Raw genomic sequence first — 19,789 nt, 5'->3', positions numbered from 1 at the left:
CCCAGGCAACTGTGGTTTCTCCAAAGCCTCAAGAGATGCCTTCTAGTTCTTTTGCTGAAATCTTCAGGACTGATAGATCCTCCTGTGAAGCACATCCTTGAGTGGATAATTCTCCTGACACATGATCAGGACTCTTCTGGAGAATGGTCATCCTCTCCCGGAGTTCACCTTGCCCTGAGATGGACTCAGGCAGTTTAGGACCCACAGGGACCAGGACCCAGGCTGACCAGTCCTCACCTCTGCCCAGGGCTCAGGGCCACTCACATCCTTTGGAGCCTGGTCAGCAATCGCGGGTGCAGTCCCCGGCAGTGCCTCCAGGGGACGACATAGGAACATGCAGACAACCTCCAGGAACCCAAACCCTAAAGCTGACTTGGTTAAGGAGGTGGAAGAGGAGCCTGATTTCCATCCCTTTCTCCAACAGACCCTCAGGTCCCTCCCACGTGCCTGCTCTGTCTAGGGCCCTAAGAGCACCCAATTTGTCAGCAGTCCCTATGTACCTCCCTATTGCTTGCCTGGCTCCACCAACGAGAGAAGCAGGGTGAACACAGGAGGGTTCCCAAGACAGATGACATGTGCTCCTGAGCTACCCAGGACACCCAGGAGCGAGTGGACAGTCTCTGGGCCACAGTTCAGCCCACAGACCCTGAGAGGGAGGATCTCTCCAAAACCTTCCCTTGGGATACAGGGTGCCTCAAGCGACCCAATCTGCCCCCATCATTATCTCTTCCGAGGACATACAGGAAGTCTTCTTCACACCTGGGAACGGAGCTACTCAGACATCTGGTCCAGGCTCTCTGTCCCTGGAACCAGATGCCAGGCTGCTGACACCCAGGGATGGACACTGGATCCTCACCAGTCATCACCCTGCCTGCCCCTTTCTCACCCCAGAGTCCTCTCTGTGACCTTGCTGCCAGGAGGAAGTCCATCCTCCCCAGAGCAGGTGAGATCACTGGGGAGACCCGTGCCCAGCTGGGCTTCTCTGTTACCAAGGGAAACGATCCCCTGGATCTGGGGACCCTGGGCTGTGTGTGTGGTGCCCACAGACTCAAGGCCAGGACACAGCACAGGCCAATGAGGGAAGGGACAAGGGTCACCCTCTCAGGGAGCCGGGTCCCCCTCAGCCCGGCTCTTCAAAGCCTGCTCCCCGGGGCCAGGAGGATCCGCGTCCCCTGGGAGCTGGTTAGATGCAGGCTCCGGGGCCCACACCACACCTGCGGAGTCAGATCTGCTTTTCCACAGGATCTGCGGACCCTCCCTCCGTGGGCACAGAGCAGAGGCGGCCCCGGCGCCACGTCCCGAGGTCTCAGCCTGGCTGCGCATCTGCTAAAGCCGCCTGTGCAGGGGTCACCTGGGCCTCCGCAGGCTTGATGACGTTCCCAGGTGATCCCCAGGCCCGGTGGGGGTGACGTCCCGGGACAGGCGCTCTGGAGGCGGCCCCGGGCTCCCGCTCTGCAGGGGGAAGCCCCAGGGCCAGGAGGGAGGGCTGTGGGGGCGCGGACCCTGCACCTCGCCCCCGAGCTGCGGGGCGCGCCCCGGACCCGACGCCCCGGGCTCGTGCTCGTGCCGAGCAGGCCGGGTGCGCGCTCGCGTCTGCCGGGAAATCCCAGCGGAAGACCGAGAGGCCTCAGCAGCTGCGGGGACCCTCGGGGACAGAGGATGGGAACCCGGGACCTGCCGTCGGGGGGGGGGGGGGGGCCGGCGAGCCCCCGCCCGGCCCACGTGACCCGGCCCCGCCCCCAGAGGCGGCCCCGCGCGGAGGGGAAGGACGCGGAGCTGCCGGGCGGGACCGCGGGGCCCGAGCGTCTGCGCGGCGGCAGCTGCTCTCCCCCGGGCCGGACGGAGCGGGCAGCGGGCACCATGGAGCCCCCCTCGGCCTCTCCCCGAGCAGGGCGCGGCCCCTGGCGGGAGCTCCTGCTGGCAGGTGAGGGGCCGATCCCCTGGGAGGGGCGGGAGGTCGGGGGAGCGGCGGCCTGGGGCCTGGGGGGGGGGGGGGGGGACGGGGCTCCGCAGGGGACGGGGCGGCGGGCGGGGCGGGGGAGCCGGCTCAGCGGCGGGACGGCCTCGGGATCTGCAAGTGGGACTGAGGGGCTGTGTCCCAAGGGCCTCCTCACCGGGACTCAGTTTTGCAACCTGACGGAAACCACACCCAGGGACCCCAAACCCTGCCCTTGCCACCACCCTGGGATCCTGACCCATAAGCGCCAGGCTCGGAGGGCCCTGGGGACGCTCAGCCCTGGGTATTTGCAGCCGGGCCACCCCGGGGACAGCACAGAGCAGACCAGTCCCTGCCCTCCCTGAGCTCACTTCTCTGGGAGGAAGACAGACCCGCAGAGACATCTGGAATGTCATGTCCGGTAAGGACAAGCCCCCTGAAGGGAACAGAGCAGGGAAAGATCAGGACGTGAAGACAGAGGGTCGTCATAGGAGATGGTCAGGACAGGCTTCTCCCAAGAACCCCTGAGTGTGAGCAGGTATCTGCGGGCAGTCAGAGAGAGAGCCACAGACATCTGAGGGAGAGCGTTCAAAACAGAGGAAATTACCTTCAGAGGCCCGGAATTAGCATAATCATTCCACTGACTTTGACCAGCAGCAGACATACACAGACACCCAGGTATGTGTGCATGTTCACACACCCACACCAAGAAGCTGGGGGATGAGGACCTGCTCCATGCCCAGGGCCCCAGCTCTCCATCCCAACACATAGGTCAGAACACTGATCCGTCCCCTCTCTTGCCTCCTAGTCTCACTCTTAGCCTTCTGGAACCCGCCCACCACTGCCCAAGGCACTGTGGAATTGGTGCCTGTCCATGCTGCTGAAGGGAAGGATGCTCTTCTGCGGGTCCCCAATCTGCCTGGGGATACAGCAGGCCTTGCCTGGTTCAGAGGGGAAATTGTATTGCCTGCCCATCAAATTCTATTATATGTAACAAACACCAAAGAAACTACCCCGGGGCCTGCATACAGCGGCAGAGAGACAATATACCCCAATGGATCCCTGCTGTTCCAGAACATCACCCTGAACGACACTGGATCCTACCTCCTACAAATCATAAGCAGAAATTTTCAAACTACACTAGTACGTGGACAGCTCCGAGTATTCCGTGAGTAATTCCTCTCTCACCTCTGGTGTCAGGTGGGGGGAATTCTGCTTCACACACACAGGATTCATAGGCCTGCACTGGGCCTCAGTCCCTCTCTGCTTTATGTCCCTGTAGTGGTTCAGGCATTTAGTGCAGGACACACAGTGGAGACACATTTCCAAAGATCAGAATTCGCTGCCTGGATTCCAGCCCAGCAGACATTCCCTGCAAAGAACAAGCCTGACAGGTGTAACTCAGCAAAGGGAAACAGATTCAGTCCAGCCCCTGGAGCTCCTCCCTGTAATCATGACTCTGAGAAAGACCCACTGGGGCTCAGTTAGCGCCAGGCCTGATGGGTCCCCTGGGATCCGCAAGAGAAGCTCAGGCCAGAAAGCCGCCTCCTAGACATCTGTTTCATGGCTTCTGACTCCTGTGACCAAGTTAGGGGACTCTATGCTAGGCTTGGGTTTTGGCTTCCTGGCAGGGCTGACTGGGAGCAGTGATCTCCTGGCTGCCTGAGTCCTGAGGTTCCTGAGCGGGTCACCTGTCAGGGCTCAGCATCTGGGGAGGGGCAGAGCCTGGTCCCTCACCTGAGAGGTAGGGCGGAAAGCAGTGATAGGCAAGGTTCCTGAGACACTGTCTGAGCGCCCTGGAGGACAGGAGACCCCAGAGGAAGGTCAGCACCCCCAGGGAGGAAGAGGAGAGATGTTCCTGGCAGTAACTCCTGCACTTAGGATCCGGTCCAGGGAACTGTCTCTCACAGAGGCAAATAACAGATGTTTATTGGGCAGCTCCTCTATAGCCAGCTTTAGGTCAGGTAATTGTGAAAGATTTCAGGTTAATTACAGAGAACACAGCTAATCAAAAGCCATTACTTGATTTTGATTGAGGGGAAATGGAGGCAGAGAGTGATGCAGACATTGAATCAGAGTCACACAGACCAGAGCAGCAGGCAGATCACAATCCCACAGGGTCTGTCTGCAGCTGCGGCCCCATCTCCTCCTCCTCCACCCAGGGGGCCTTATTAGGCATCTTGGACCCTGAGACCAGCTGGTGGATCAGATCTTTCTTCTTAGGGATCCACAGCTCAAGGCAGATTTTTGGTCTGGGAAGTGAGAGCAAATGAGAATTCATGGTTTTACTCAAGAACTGAATTACCTTCATCAACGATCAGAGTCAGTGCGGGGAATGCCCAGGCCTCCCCTCAGTGGCCGATCCACAGCTCCTGCACTGGACCAGGACTCACTGTTTCCCTGTGTGTTGGTGTGATCCCATGGGTGTGTAAGGGAAAGGACTCCGCCCTCTCCTCCTGACCATGTACCCTGAACCCGCACAGGGCCCAACATCTCAATTGCTCTTTCATGAAGGAGGAAAGGAATGAATGAATGATTCCCAATCTCTTCAGATTCTGGACCCTGGGTGCAGAGTCCTAGGAGGTCCTGGCCACACCTGCTCCCTGTCCATCCAGGGGCTGAGAGCCATGTTCTGTCCCTCTGACCACCAGCCCCTGAGGCCACTCCCAGAGAAGAGTCTCCTGATGCCTGCGGTATTGCTTGACCATGGGAGGATTTACAGGGCTGCCCTGGCCCTGCCCCTGGGTCAGCTATGGGCTCTTCCTTCCTGGAGTCTTTGAAGTCTCTTGTAACCAACCCTGCTCACAGCCTGGGACACTTCTGGCTCCCTTCTCCTTCCATGTCCTTCATCTTCCTCCTCCTCCTCTTCCTCTTCATCTGGGACTAGTCCTGCTCTGCACAGCTCCCTCTACCCTTAAGCCTTCCCTGGATTCTTCTGCTAAGTCCTGTGGCCAGGCCCACCCTCCCGGGCTATTGCCTGGAGGACACCGAAATCAGAGCAGCAGCATCTGCCAGGCTCCGTGAGGAGCCAGCTTGCCCAGGTCACCAGGAGAATAAGCTTTCACTGTGCCCTCATCCAGGGCTCTTTCCCTCCATGACGCTAACAAGTGGAACACACCTGACAGGGACATATGATCCCTCGATCTACTCTCTACCTGACTCATCCAGAGAGTTAAACGCAGAAGGGGTAGGTCTGCAGTCCCCAAAAGCTCATGGGTCATTTCCTGCCTTTTACTCCTGACTCACAACATCATCCAGGTAAAATTCTTCCTTACCAGTGGTTCCCCTGCCTTCCCACCATAGGACTGGCCACACCCTATACCTTCTGGCTGCTTCACTGCCTATATTACACACACACACACACACACACACACACACACACACACACACAGGTGCTCCTGAGGCCATCTTTACCATAGGGTGGGATCCTCTCACTTGGTGAGATCCACCAGTCACTGTCCTTTCACCTAGATGCTGCCCAATTTGGATACATTTGATCAAACTTGTGTTTCCTGAGGTCAAAAGAAAGCTACATGCAAGCACTCGGTTTCGTCCCAGTTGTCCTGACTGTAGAAATTGTTGGCAGGGACTTTCTTCCCTAAATTTGCTAACATAATGCATTTCTACTAATTTGGTATCATTCCTCCCTTTATATAATAACTGAGGCACCTCAGACTTTACCCCAATTAATTCTCTTTCTTAACAAAACTCCTATGTTTTTCTCTACCCAGGGAGCCACTAATTTCAAACCCACTATAACACCTTCCTTATCATAATGTGATCCTGGTTGGACTGCAGAACTTGGTGTACAGCGTATAGTGCTCTCTAGAGAGATACTCCTCCAGAAACTGGTCTTAGGTTTCTCGGGTATTAATGCTGATTTTCACATATGTACACAATTTAATTTCTTAAATTTCTATCTTACAACTGTGTTTACAAATGACCCACAAGGAACCAGATACACCCAACCTGACCCAGCCTCCTCCCACAAGTCACCCTTTCCTTTTTAAAAAAAAGATTTTATTTATTTATTTATTTATTTATTTATGTATTTATTTATTTATTTAGAGAGCGGGAGACAAACAGAACAGGAGCAAGGGAGAGGAGTAGTAGGGGAAGCAGACTGCCCACTGAGCAGGGAGCCTAATGTAGGACTCCTTCCCAGGACCCTGGGATCAGGACCTGAGCCAAAGGCCAACACTTAACCTAATGAGCCACCCAGACACCCCACTACCAGTCACCCCTTCTGCATTTGAAAACATCCATTTGTATTTCCGGAGAGACCAGCATGGTCTTCACTGGCCTCTCCAGTGGGAAAAGAAACTTTAAAGACTGAGGGCAGAGCACATAGTTCTCTGCCAAAGCCAGCCCTGCCCTGCCCGTCCCCCTCACTCATTTCTGGATCATTTCTACCCTTGACTCTGCTCCACCCTGTGTGGAGTCATTGTCTCTTGTCACTCACCATGGAACACCTGGCAGATGCCCTACTTCGAGGCCTGAAGCCTGAGTGCTGTAGGTAGACTGGTGTAGGTCCGTACCGGAAAAAAGGCCTCAGCACCTGCACTTTCAAGTTGGTCTGATGGTTAGTTGGTCAGGGAAGAACCAGGAGAGATCTGTTCTGTGTCTTCTACAACCAAACCCTGATGCCTGTTTGACCCTAGAAAGCCCATGCTTGCTCTCGGATACAGAGTAGGGGCCTGTGTTCTCTGAGTGCTCAGATCCTCTCACATTTGTCTTGAGATATATACCTGCCTTATTCTTTGAAGGATTCAGGTTGGCTGAGAGGTGAGAGATGCCAACTCTGATTAAAGATGTCTGCCGAGGAATCACAGATACCACACAGGGCAATGTTCTCTCTGTTATCTGCACAGCGGAGTTACACAAACCCAGCATCACAAGCAACAACTCCAACCCCGTGGAGAATGTGGATTCTGTAGTGTTAACGTGTGAATCTCAGACTCAGAGCACAAGCTGCCTGTGGTCAGTAAACAATAAGAGCCTCCCGGACAGTCCCAGGCTGGAGCTGTCCCTGGACAACAGGACTCTCACTGTACATGGTGTCACAAGGAATGACACAGGATCCTATGAGTGTGAAACTCGGAACCCAGTGAGTGCTGATCGTAGTGACCCATTCACCCTGACTGTTCTCTGTGAGTAATTTCCGTTCCTACCTGGCCCAGGCTGCCAGCTCAAGTCCACACAGCCAGAGGCCAAGCCACATCCCTCCTTCTGGGGTCCATGTCCATGACCCTCAGCTGGACACCCAGCCTGGCCATGGCTTCTTGTCCTGCAAACTTGGGCAGGCTCAGCCTAAACAAGACTAGGAGGGGATGAGCTGCTCCTTCCTGAGAGGGTCAGCAGCTTGGGAGGGGAAACAGCTTCATGTCTCAGATCCAGGCTCAGTGAACACAGGGGGCTTCTGGTTGGGACATTTTATCTTTTTTTTAAATTTTATTTATTTGAGAGAGAGAGACTACTTGAGCAGTGGGGAAGGGTAGAAGGAGAAGCAGACTCCCTGTTGAGCAGGGAGCACCACATGGGGCTTGATCTCAAAACCCTGGGATCATGACCTGAGCCAAAGGCAGATGCTTAACTGACTGAGCCACCCAGGCACCCTGGTTGGGACTTTTTAAAACAAGGTTGGGACCTAAAGGGACACTGTGGCCCTTATACAGGCAGGAGCTTCCCCTTCCCTGGGATTACATCACCTGTGGCTTTATTCTGTTTGCTCCAGATGGCCCGGACACACCCACCATTTCCCCCCCAGACTCCTATTACCGTCTAGGGGCAAACCTCAGTCTCTCCTGCCGCACAGCCTCTAACCCACCTGCACAGTATTCTTGGCTTATCAATGGGAGGCCCCAGCCATCCACACAGGAGCTCTTTATCCCCAACATCACTGCGAATAATAGTGGATCCTATACCTGCCTCGTCTATAACAATGCCACCCGCCTCAATAAGACCACAGTCAAGACTATCACAGTCTCTGGTAAGTGCATCCCTGGAGCATCTGCACTGAGCACTGTGGTGAAGGTCGGTCTGTCTGCCTTTCAGAATAGAGTCTAGAAGTTCTTTCCCAGTTTCTTGCCACAAGCAAATCCCAAAACTGTCCCTCAACTCTTCCATTACATGTCTGCACCTCCTCCCCTTGCTCTCTGATTCATGGCCCTGTGGGTCCAGCCTGGAATGTGGGGAGATGGTCTGTCAGCCCCAGGAAGCCCCATGTGGTGGAGGGACTCACAGAGGGAGAAAGAAGGTCCTTTTGCTCCTGGCTCGCTCTATGACTAACTGTTCTGCTGTCATCTGTGGTGGGACAGAAACATGGAGAAGGTCCAGGAAAAGCCTGTCTTCAATCTGGCCAAACTATCCCACCAGTTGTACCAGAGCCTCCTTGTGGTGAAGCCACTGGGAAATGGGAAAGAGTGAGCCCTAACTCAAACCCCCTGATTGTGTCCTGGCTCTGCAGTCTCCCAGTTCTCTAACACTGTGTGACCCCAGCACATGTGATCCACCACTGAGGAAAACACTGCATAATGGTGCCCAACTACAAAATAGGTAGATGCCCCCATGACGTCCCTTCATGGCACAGAAGGAGCAATGCCAAAGTACATATTTATACCCACAACTAAGAGTACCAGCCTTCTGTGAAAACTGTGACCACTACTCTAAAGATTTCCTCCTTGTAATAGTCAATCCACAGGCAGGAAGTAAAAGTCTTACTCAGATTGAGAAACCCTTTAGATTGGAACTTCTCCAGTCTAAAGCTACAAAGACTGGCTTGGCCATTCTCATTTTCTAGTAAATTATTTCACAAAAGAGAAATGCTTTCCCTTTCTATGTAAAGCTATTATACTAGAGAAGGGGCCTGATTTTTTTCAGAAAGCTCTAGGAAAGGGTCCCACAAAAACCACTGGGTATAAAATTCCCTGTGATTATGGGGATGCTGTAGATTTAGAAGAGGTTCCTGGTGCTGATACTACAAAGATGTCCAGGTGGAGAAGACGCATGATGGAGATGCAAAGGGGGAGGGACAGCCCTCTCCTTCTAGATTGTCACCTGAACAAAGACACTCATCCTTCTGCAGACAGCAGGGCCATCCTCAGAGGCACCTTGACAGAGCTCCCTGGGGCCCTCCGAGAGGCCCAGATCTCAAAAGAGGGAGTGTGGCCCCAGGCCCCACTCTCATTCTGTCACCTCCTCTGTTTCTCCACAGAGCCAGTGTCCCAACCCCTTCTCACTGCCAGCAACACCACAGTCACAAAAGATGACTCTGTGGTCCTGACCTGCTCCTCAAATAACACCGGGGTCTCTATCCAGTGGCTCTTCAATGGCCAGATTCTAACGCTCACGGATAGGATGAAGCTGTCCCAGGACAACAGCACCCTCACCATAGACCCTGTCAGGAAGGAGGATGCCGGGAAATACGAGTGTGAGGTCTCCAACCCAGTCAGTTCCAACAAAAGTGACCCTGTAAGGCTGGATGTGGAAGGTAAATGACACCTTGCCCTATGTTACATCTTCCTGGGAAGATTACCAGTGGTGTCCAAAATGGATAGACGTCCCAGAGGACAGAAGAGCAGAATAGAATCAAGTGACCATTTCAGTAAACAGAATGGGAGTGTGGTGAAGACCTAAGTCTCTGAATCAAATACACTTAGTTTCTTAATTAGGTCTGGCATTTACTGTATGACCTTCCACAAGATTCCTTTTTTCCTCAGATACCATTTTTTTGTGTGGTAAAATATATATAATTTTTATCATTTTAACCATTTTAGGTATACAATTCAATGGTATTAGTATATTAGTATTTTTGCACAACCATCACCACCATCCATTAAACACTCCTGCCCCTAAGCCCAGTAACCAGCAACCTACTTGCTGTCTCATATGACTGTGACCATTCGTTTTTTTTTTTTTCGGCAGCCCCCACCCTCCCCCGAGGCCCCGCCCTGCCCCTCCTCGGGAGCGTCCCCCCGCCCCAGGACTGTGACTATTCTAAGTACCTTGTATAAGTGGAATCCTAATAATACTTGTTTTGTGTGTGTGTCTGGATTTGTTCACTTAGCATAAGATCTTCAGGGTTCATCCATGTTGTAGTATGCGTCAGAATCTCATTTCTTTTAAGGCTGATTATTCCCTCGTGTGTATGTATCACATTTTGTTTATCATTTATCTGTCTATGAACTTTTGGGGTTTTCCACCTTTTGGCTGTTGTAAATAATGCTGCTAGAAACATGGGTGTACAAATATCTATTGAAACACCTACTTTCAGTCCTTTGGGGGCAGAGACTCAGAAGTGGAGATGCTGCACCAAATAGTAATTCTTTGTTCAATTTTTTGATGTTCCGCTGTACCATTTCTACAGCAATTGCACCATTTTGTACTCCCACCAGGAAATGCAAGGAACTTCCAGCTTCTCCACATCCTCACTAACACTTGTTTTCTGTTGTTTTGTTTTGTTTTGTTTTAATAAGAGCCATCCTAATAGGGCATGAGGTGATATCTCATTGGGTTTTTATTTGCATTTCCCTGATGGTGAGTGATGTTGAGCATATTTTCATGTGCCTGTTGGCCATCTGAATGTCTTCTTTGGAAAAATGTCTGTTCAAGTCCTCTGCCTATTTTTGATTAGGTTTTTTGTTGTTGAGTTTTAGTTCTCTATTATGGATATTAACCCCTTATGGGATATATGATTTGTAAATATTTCCCCCTCTCTGTGGGTTGTCTTTTCACTTTGTTGATAGTACTCTTTGATATACAAAAGCTTTTCATTTTTTAAAATTTTTTTTTATTTATTTATGATAGTCACACAGAGAGAGAGAGAGAGGCAGAGACATAGGCAGAGGGAGAAGCAGGCCCCATGCACCGGGAGCCTGACATGGGATTCGATCCCAGGTCTCCAGGATCGCGCCCTGGGCCAAAGGCAGGCGCTAAACCACTGAGCCACCCAGGGATCCCCAAAAGCTTTTCATTTTAACTGAAGCCCAATTTATCTTTTGTTGCCTCTGCTTTTAGATTCATATCCAAGAAGTCGTCGCGAAACCCAAAGTCATGAAGCGTCATCCTGTGTTTTCTTCTATGAGTTCTTATAGTTCTAACTCTTACATGTAGGTCTCTGATCCACATTGAGTTAATTTTTTATCTATGGTGTTAAATAAGGATTCAATTCCTTTACATGGACATCCAGTTTTCCCAACATCCATTTGCTAAAAAGACTGACTTTTCTCCATTATGAATGGTCTTGGCACCCCTGTCAAAAATGGTGTGACCATGTATGTAAATGTAAAGGTTATTTCTGGGATCTCTATTCTATTTCATTGGTCTATTTGTTTGTCTTATGCTAGTACCACACTGTTTTGATTACAGTAGCTTTGTAGTAAATTTTGAAATCAGGAAATAAGAGTCCTCCACCTTTGTTGTTTCTTAAGATTGCTTTGGATATTTGGGGTCCCTTGACATTCCATATGAATTTGAGGATAGATTACTCTATTTCTGCCCCAAAAAATGTCATTGGGATTTTGACCAAGATTGCACTGCATCTGCAGATCACTTTGGGTAATACCATCATCTTAACAATATTAAGTCTTCCAACCCATGAACATGGAATGTCTTTCCATTTATTTATGTCTTTAATTTCTTTCAGCAATTCCTTTGTAGTTTTCAGCGTCTAAGTCTTTTACCTCCTCAGTTAAATTAGTTCCTAAGTATATTATTCTTTTCAATGCTGTGGTAAATAGAATTTTCTTAATTTCCTTTTTGGACTATTCATTGTTAGGGTATAGAATTCCAACTGATTTTGCATGTCGAGTTAGTATCTTGCTATTTTGCTGAATGTATTAGTTATTATAGGGATTTTTTGAGGGGGTGGAATCTTTAGTGTTTTCTATGTGTAAGTTTATGTCATCTGTGAACAAAGATCATTTTCCTTCTAATTTGGATGCCTTTCATTTCTTTTTCTTGCCTAATTATTGCTCTGGCTAGGGCTTCCAATGCTATTCTAGATAAAAGTGGTAAAAACAGACATCTCTATCTTGTTCCTGATCTTAGAGGAAAAACTGGGTCTTTTAACATTAAGATGTTGGCTGTAGGTTTTTCATCTATGGCCGTTATATTGAGGCAGTTTCCTTCTATTCTTAGTTTGAGGGGTTTTATTATGAAAGGATGTTGACTTCTGTTGAATGTTTTTATTGATTCAATCTCCTTACTAGTTACAGGTTTCTTAATGTTTTCTATTTCTTCATGATTCCATCTTGGTTGGTTTTATGTTTCTAGGAATTTGTTATCCATTTCATTCTAGTTATCCAATTTGTTGGCCTACAATTATTCATAGTACTTTTATAGTATTTATTATTTTTTAATATTTATTATTTCTGTAAAATTGATAGTGATTTCTCCCACTTTCAATTCTGATTTTAGTAATTTTAATCTTTTAAGTTAAAGGTTTGTCAATTTTATTCATCTTTTTTTAAGAGTCAGTTTTTGAGGGATCCCTGGGTGGCGCAGCGGTTTGGCGCCTGCCTTTGGCCCAGGGCGCGATCCTGGAGACCCGGGATCGAATCCCACGTCGGGCTCCCGGTGCATGGAGCCCGCTTCTCCCTCTGCCTATGTCTCTGCTTCTCTCTCTCTCACTGTGTGCCTATCATAAATAAATAAAATTAAAAAAAAAAAAAGAGTCAGTTTTTGGTTTCATAAGATTTTCTCTATTGTTTTTCTACTCACTATTTTATTTATCCCTACTGTATTATTCTCTTCCTTCTGTTAAGTTTGGGTTTAGTTTGCTTTTCTTTTTCTAGTTCATTACAAAGTTAGGTTATTGATCTGAGATCTTCTTTTTTAAGGTGTTTACAATCACAGTTTTTTTTAAAGATTTTTATTTATTTATTTATTTGAGAGAGAGAATGAGTGAGGGAGAGCATGAGCAGTGTGAGGAGAGGCAGAGGGAAACAGACTCCTTCAGGAGCAAGGAGCCAGATGTGGGACTCGATCCCAGCACCCTGGGATCATGACCTGAGCTGAAGGTAGATACTTAACCAGCTGAGCCACCCAAGTGCCCTACAATTACAGATTTCTTTTTTTTTTTTTAAGTCTTTTTTTTTTTTTAATTTTTATTTATTTATGATAGTCACAGAGAGAGAGAGAGAAAGGCAGAGACACAGGCGGAGGAAGAAGCAGGCTCCATGCACCGGGAGCCCGATGTGGGATTCGATCCCGGGTCTCCAGGATCGCGCCCTGGGCCAAAGGCAGGCGCCAAACCGCTGCGCCACCCAGGGATCCCCAATTACAGATTTCTTGCACAAGATTCTTAACTTCTCTGAGCCTCAAATTCCTCAACTGAAAATTGTAATGAGTACCTGCTTCATGATACTATTTTAAAGATTTAATGTAATAATCAATTAAACTCTTAGCAAAATGCTACACACAGAGGAAATGAAATGTTCCATAAGTGTTAGCTGCTATTATTACTATTATTGTCATTAGCTTCTATGAAGTTAGGTAGTACTAGAGTCAAATCTCAGATCCACCTTTTACTGGCCATATGACTTTGGGTAAATTGTTCACTACTCTAATTGTTTTCATCTGTAGAATGGAAATAATGTCTATCTGAAAGGGTTATTATATGAATCGAATGAGATATATGTGAAGTATTTACCCCAGAGCTTAGTACATATTAAATACCCTATAACAGTAGCTAACATTAATATTAATACATCAGGCTTCAGTTAGCTGGTGAAAGCAACAGAAATAAAAAAGTAACAGATAGAAACAGTATTATATACAGGTGTGGAAGGCATTACACAAAAAGCCACTGGGACATAGTTATTGACTGAACACGAGAAAGGAAAGAAGGGAATAGAATGCAAAGTTTCAAGCCTAGTATGTTAGTTTTTATCCCCTGAGATGCAATCAAAGTGGAATTACTTATTTATTTATATTTATTGAAAAAAATCTTTATTTATTTATTGGGAAAAGTGCCTGTGAGGGAAAGTAGGACAGGAGTGGGAGGAGCCTGGGCGGTTCCTCAGACCATGGTATAGATGTGACCGAAAGAAGTTTTAGATGGAAGTGCAGTTCTACGAGGGTGTTTGCAAGGGGTCCTCGGGCTCAAGTCACCCATCAGAGGAAACAGTTTCTCAGAGAGTTGGGGTTATTTCATATCCTTGCTGGGAGTCTGTGGGCAGTGTGGTCTCTGGAGATGGTGAATTCAGAATGCACTATCCAGGCCTTCCATCACTTAAATCCTCACCACAGAAGACTTGAGAGGCACATATTCATGGCTGCTGTGCCTGGCACACAGAAAAACATGTAACCATGAAAAGGTGGGAAGTTATAGAAAAATGGCAATCAGCCCTTCTCACATATCCAAAGCCTTCTAAAATATCTGAGTGCAGAAAGACCAACATGGTATTGAGGCAAATCTGATCAACAGCCTAAAAACTGAGAGAGAAAAACTGAAGGATGAAGTCAACTAATCACTTCACAGCAAATTTCCCATAGAAAATGTATTCCTTGAAGGAACAAGTAGAGACTATTACATGTTCAGAGATGTCCTCCAGGAGACTCCCACTGTAAAATAATGTCACCTTCATTCATTTTTCTCTCTGCTTTCCATGACAGATGATTCCACAGAACAAAGTTCTGGCCTTCCACCTGGGGCTATTGCCGGCATCGTGATTGGAGTTGTGGCTGGGGTTGCTGTGATAGCAGCCCTGGTGTACTTACTGTATTTCAGAAAAACTGGCGGGTATGATCAACTTTCCTCCTGTTCCACTTTCTCCAAGACTAACTGACATGCTTGGGAGAGGGAAGGAGACTTTGCCCTGTCTCTGCACCTGGATCTGCTCCTCTTTCTTTCTAAACTCCTGCTTCTCAGCACTAATTCCTGTGGATCTTTTCTTCATACTGTCTGGACCTTACTCTCTCAGACATGGTTATTCCTGTCTCCATCTGGTTTAGAGTGGCAGATCTCATTACTTTCTGTCTCAAGTCAGTGAATCCAAGTTCCTAGAAGGAAACAAATGAGGAAATGAGAGGAAGAGCAGGAGAAAGTGAATCGCTTGCTCTTTTGACAGGAGTAAGAGGGAGGGATAAGACAGGAAGAGAACCTAAGAAAAGGCAAAAACAACCAAAGCCTCTTGGGAAATAAGTAAAGTGATACAAAAACCAGCATCTGCCTATAAAAGGGGAAAGGTGTCAGGGTACAAGTAGGCTCAGATGCAACTGATAAACAATGGACCCAAATGTGAACATCCAGCAAACAGGAAAGGAGTAAAGCCTAGAGGAGATCATGAGTAGACTGAAGAAGGAGGCCCTAAGAGGAAAGGCAGTACCAACAACATATAAGTGAACACTGAGGAGCCCCAAGGAATTGCCTGCTGACAATGTCCTTCCTAATTCAAGGAACAAAAGATCCTATGCTTGGGAATAGCAGTCACAGTGTCTGATATTTATTTAGGGCAAATGACCTGCGTGATGTCACAGAGCACAAACCCTCAGCCTCCAATCACAGTAAGTAAAGCCACTCACCCAGTGAGACTTGGTGTGTTCCACCATGTGTCCTGCCCTAGCAGGGAATCCTGGATTCCCAAGCTACTTCCTACCTTCTGAATTTTTGGAGGGGGATCTCCATTTTCCAACCTTAGGTTGGCATAGGGTCCTCATACACTTCTAGCCACAAAAGATGCCCCTGAGAGAGACGTTTATTCCACCTGGGCCAGGCAGGCCTGAGCAAGATGGACCTGTTTCCAGGAGCCATTTCCTCACCCATACTTCCTCCCTCCTGCCTCTGTGATGGATGTGGGCATTCTCCTTTGGTGAGACTTTCCCTGTCTTGTGGTGCTCTGGGTACTGTGGGCCTCAATGTCCATCCTTGCCACTGAAACCTGTTGCTGAGAAATATATCTGGGCAAAAATCAAAGCCTTGTGGACTAGAAGAAATTGTCAGAAGTAGACTGAGGCCTCCTCTGGTACCAATGCCTAGGGTCTGGACCACAGACTCTGCAGAAAGTGAATTCCTCAAGCATTCATAGGCCACTTCTTTATCCATCCTCCCACTAACTGCCACCTCCTTCAGCTAGAAATCACAACAGCTTAGGACCCACCTCCCCACCCCTGCTCTCACCCCCCAGTCCCTATTCTAAGGCCATAAATGAGTTTTGCCTTTTCATGGATTGGTAACTCTTCTTTTGTTTCACCAGGTCAGGACCAGTCTGACAATTTGTCTAACAAGGTAAGCATAGCCAGTTTCAATGGCTCATTTTCTCATGGAAATATTTCTGTGTAGAATGGGTTATTCTTGAAAATACAAACATGGGATCGAGTTTGGGTCAAAATTTCTCAGTGCAGCAACAAACAAAGGAGTACTGGTTAATGACTGCCTCAGTCTACCTCATTGCAAGAATGTGGACTTTGGAATTAACACCATCCTGGGTTTAAATCCTGGCTGTGACTCTCAATAGCTCTGTGATGTTCTACAAGTAATTTAAGCTCTTTGAGCCATGGCTTTGTCATCTTTGTAAAATGGACATGCTGCCAAGTAAGAGAAGTTGAAGGAATTAAATGAGACAACAAATGGAAAGCACCCAGCACAATGCCCAGCATAAGGCACCAGATCATTCTCCTTTCTCCACCTTCACTGACCCTGCTCTTACCAACAAATGATGATGTCCTTCTAATAGTTCTGAGGTCTTGATTCCTTTACTTTATGATAATTTTACCAAATTTTTCTCAGCCTTTCAGTAGAATATACATATATACCAAAAAGTACTTAAAACATAAATATATTTTAACAATGTATAAATTTTCATGAGTTGAACAGACAAAAGGCATCCAGGTCAAGAAAACATGTCATCCCCACCCCCCAAAAAAAACCCTCCAGTTACCTCCTTCCAAAGAGTAACCACTATCCTGATTTCCATTGCACTAGGTTACTTGTCTGTTTACGTTCTTACATAATGAAATACACAGTACATCCTTGTGTATATCTAGCTTCTTTCATTCAAAATTGTTTTGTGAGGTTCATCCATGTCCTTTTATGCATTTGTAGATTCTCCATTCTCACTGCTGTATCATTATACTCCAGTATGAATAAATACTATAATCTATGTCTTCTAATGATCATTCAACAGGATGTTAGCAAACAGAGTAATCATGGCTAATAAAAGCCTTTCTCCAAAGCTCAAAGTTTTCAAGTGGTGATAGGATATGGTGCTCAATCAGAGCACACAGGTGAGGGTCTGTCCTATGACTCTGATTTAACTAACCACATGGCTCATACCTTTCAGAATGAAGAAGTTGCATATTCTTCCCTGAACTTCAATGTCCAGGAACCAAAGAAATCAACTTCAGCCTCCCCATCCCCAGCAGGCACAGAAACGGTGTATTCCGAAGTACAAAAGAAATAATGTAACCTGTCCTGCTGGCTGTGCTACTCTTTCCAAGCTTCTGGTTCCTATCACTAGGAGATCCCTTTACCCTCAGAAAAAAGGGGAAGAAGCCTATTTCCCCACTTCCCTCCCTAAGGAGGCACCTCCAGGATGTCTAGTCACAGCCCTTCCCTTCAGCATCAATAGATGGAAAGATACATCTGGGATTCCTAGGGAACCCAACCTTCCTTGTCATTGAAATTTGGCAAAGCAGACCTTGAGATGTGCCACAACCTCTACCCCTCCTCCTTTTCTTGTTTTAACCTTACCTACTCAGAGCACAGTCATTCCTTCCTGCCCCCATCCTATCCTATTGGAGTCTAACTTGAATTTGCCATAACCTTCAGAGTCAGTTCCTGATCCACTGAAATGCATGTGCCAGAAAAGAAGAGAGAGAAGAAGTAAAAGTAAAAGCTTCTATCTCTCCAAAGTCCAGTGTGAATCCCACCATGCACAGGAAAACAAATATGCTGAATGAGGATGCTGAACTGGGAAATTCTACACCTTTGTCCACTGTCAGAGTTGTCTACCAGGGCCTAAACACCTTGCTGCTTAACTAGAAAGCCACCTAAGCCATTTGGCAAGCCTGTTTTCAGAGAACCCACTAGAAGCAATTCAGAAAATTATTCGTGGAGGCCCACAGGTGATTCCTAATATAAAGTGCAAAAAAATGCCCATATCTTTCATAACTTTATGGGATTTTATTCAAGAAAATGCCCACAGAAGGATGGCTTACTGCTTCAGGAAGCAGTCAGCTCTTAGTAGAGACAATCAGCAGAGAATTTGGGAAAAGAGTCAGTCCCTTCAGAGATTATTTAAATAATTTTTAAGAATGCACAACTTGATGTATTGGCTTTTTTCCCCCTGAGATAGTCTGCCATTTTAGTTCTGCAGCTGCTTGTTTATGTGAAAGGGGCTCTTTTTATGTAGCTATGTAAGCCAGTCTGACTGCCTTAGGTAAAAGAAGCCCCAGAAATCCCTCTAGCCCCCTAGGCCAGGAGTTCCAAATGAAGAAGCAGCAACAGCAGTTGTCCTCTTTTGTAGCTAGAAATGGGTCCAAATCAGTTTCCCAGCATCTCAGGCCAGTCTTCAACCACCATCCCTTTCCGTGTCTCTACTGTGCATGGTGTCTGCCCCACTCACTTTCTCAGGAGACCTGGCCTCTGCTAAGGTGCGATTGGTCCTTGAGAAATGGGGGTGCCCTGAGGGGAACACACTCACACCCCTGTTAACACTGCTTACACTCCAGAAAGCTACCCTGGTGCTGGTGCTCTCAGGGAACCACAGCTGTGAGGGAACAGGGGAGGGTAATAACTGGGCTGGAGGCTTCTTGAACCACCTCTGAAATGTTTTCTCCCATGGGGGTCTATGAGCCCCAGTGTGCAAAATAGAAAGGAAGAGTAGGAGAGGAGGAGGAGAGGCAATGTACTTCCCACCTAGCCTCGTTCTACATAGACAGAAACTCTTTGGGGCTGCTGAGAGTTTTATTCTATATTGATTATTTGATGTCATGCTGTGTCTAAGAGCCCCTCAAAGAGGGTGAGTTGGGGATTTTCTGTACTCAGGTACCTCTTTCCAGGGTTTTCTAACCCTGACACAGTAATATATACTTCCTCTCATCCATGCTATTCTGTGTTATTTAATTTTGCCTAGCTAGGGCCATTTCTGAATTATTTGTAAAATTTGCTCTATATTTATAATAAAAATTCTAAAGTGGACATGAATATACTGCCTCGTGGCTGGTGTTACTTTATTTTATTTTACTTTATTTAAAGATTTTATTTATTTATTCATGAGAGACACAGAGAGAGAGAGGCAGAGACATTGGCAGAGGGAGAAGCAGACTCCCCATGGGGAGCCTGATGTGGGACTCCATCCCAGGACCCTAGGATCATGACATGAGCCAAAGACAGATGTTCAACCACTGAGCCACCCAGGTGCCCCCAGTTGATACTACTTTAGACAATATCTTCTTTACAGGCAGAAGAAAGAGAACTGGCTGAACTGGAAGTCACAGTAAGCCTAAGTCTACAGATATTTAACCCAGTGATCAGAAAGTTAGTTGAAGGGCAGCCTAGATGGCTCAGCAGTTTAGCACCGCCTTCAGCCCAGGGCATGATCCTGGAGACCCAGGATAAGGTCCTACATCAGGCTTCCTGCATGGAGCCGGCTTCTCCCTCTGCCTGTGTCTCTGCCTCTCTCTGTGCATCTCTCATGAATAAATAAATGAAATCTTAAAAAAAAAAGAAAGAAAGAAAGTTAAAGTCATTTGCATGCCTGTTAACAAAGTGAGTCTATCTAGAAACAACAGGCCATAGTTTCAACCTACTTGGAAGAAAATGACTATTCTGGGACAGAAGAGGATTTCATGAGTAAAAGATCTCTGGGCCTCTTTATTATAGACAAAGGACACTTCCTGCACAGGTGGCTC

General features: G+C 47.5%; 1 protein-coding gene and 1 long non-coding RNA gene across 7 annotated transcripts in view; one reads left to right on the top strand and one right to left on the bottom strand.

Moving 5' to 3' along the window:
• The window catches only part of LOC112931353 (uncharacterized), a 145,319-nt gene that overhangs the window by 39,381 nt on the left and 86,149 nt on the right, over positions 1-19,789 (bottom strand). The gene's annotated exons all lie outside the window — the stretch shown is intronic.
• LOC112931557 (cell adhesion molecule CEACAM1-like) lies at positions 1,321-19,082 on the top strand. 4 transcript variants are annotated; one of them, XM_072754058.1, is made up of 9 exons: positions 1,325-1,924; positions 2,745-3,104; positions 6,808-7,086; positions 7,671-7,925; positions 9,150-9,425; positions 14,552-14,678; positions 15,390-15,442; positions 16,132-16,163; positions 17,218-19,082. In XM_072754058.1, the coding sequence occupies exons 1-9, from the start codon at positions 1,660-1,662 to the stop codon at positions 17,335-17,337; spliced, it is 1,767 nt and encodes a 588-aa protein (XP_072610159.1). In that variant the 5' UTR covers positions 1,325-1,659; the 3' UTR covers positions 17,338-19,082. The 4 variants fall into 4 exon arrangements, with proteins under 4 accessions (XP_072610175.1, XP_072610171.1, XP_072610164.1 ...); XM_072754070.1 differs by lacking the exon at positions 9,150-9,425 and having other exon boundaries at positions 1,323-1,924; XM_072754063.1 differs by lacking the exon at positions 15,390-15,442 and having other exon boundaries at positions 1,323-1,924.

The sequence above is a fragment of the Vulpes vulpes genome, chromosome 1, assembly GCF_048418805.1.
Source record: "Vulpes vulpes isolate BD-2025 chromosome 1, VulVul3, whole genome shotgun sequence".
Classification (NCBI taxonomy): domain Eukaryota; kingdom Metazoa; phylum Chordata; class Mammalia; order Carnivora; family Canidae; genus Vulpes; species Vulpes vulpes.
This window is presented reverse-complemented; position numbering and strand designations above follow the sequence as displayed.

Excerpts from the sequence above, each read along its gene's own strand:
- LOC112931557 (XM_072754058.1), top strand. The coding sequence starts at position 1,660 with ATGGGAACCCGGGACCTGCCGTCGGGGGGGGGGGGGGGGCCGGCGAGC. Across the intron at positions 3,105-6,807 it reads TGGACAGCTCCGAGTATTCC|CGGAGTTACACAAACCCAGC; the intron begins GTGAGTAATTCC and ends TTATCTGCACAG. Across the intron at positions 7,926-9,149 it reads CAAGACTATCACAGTCTCTG|AGCCAGTGTCCCAACCCCTT; the intron begins GTAAGTGCATCC and ends GTTTCTCCACAG.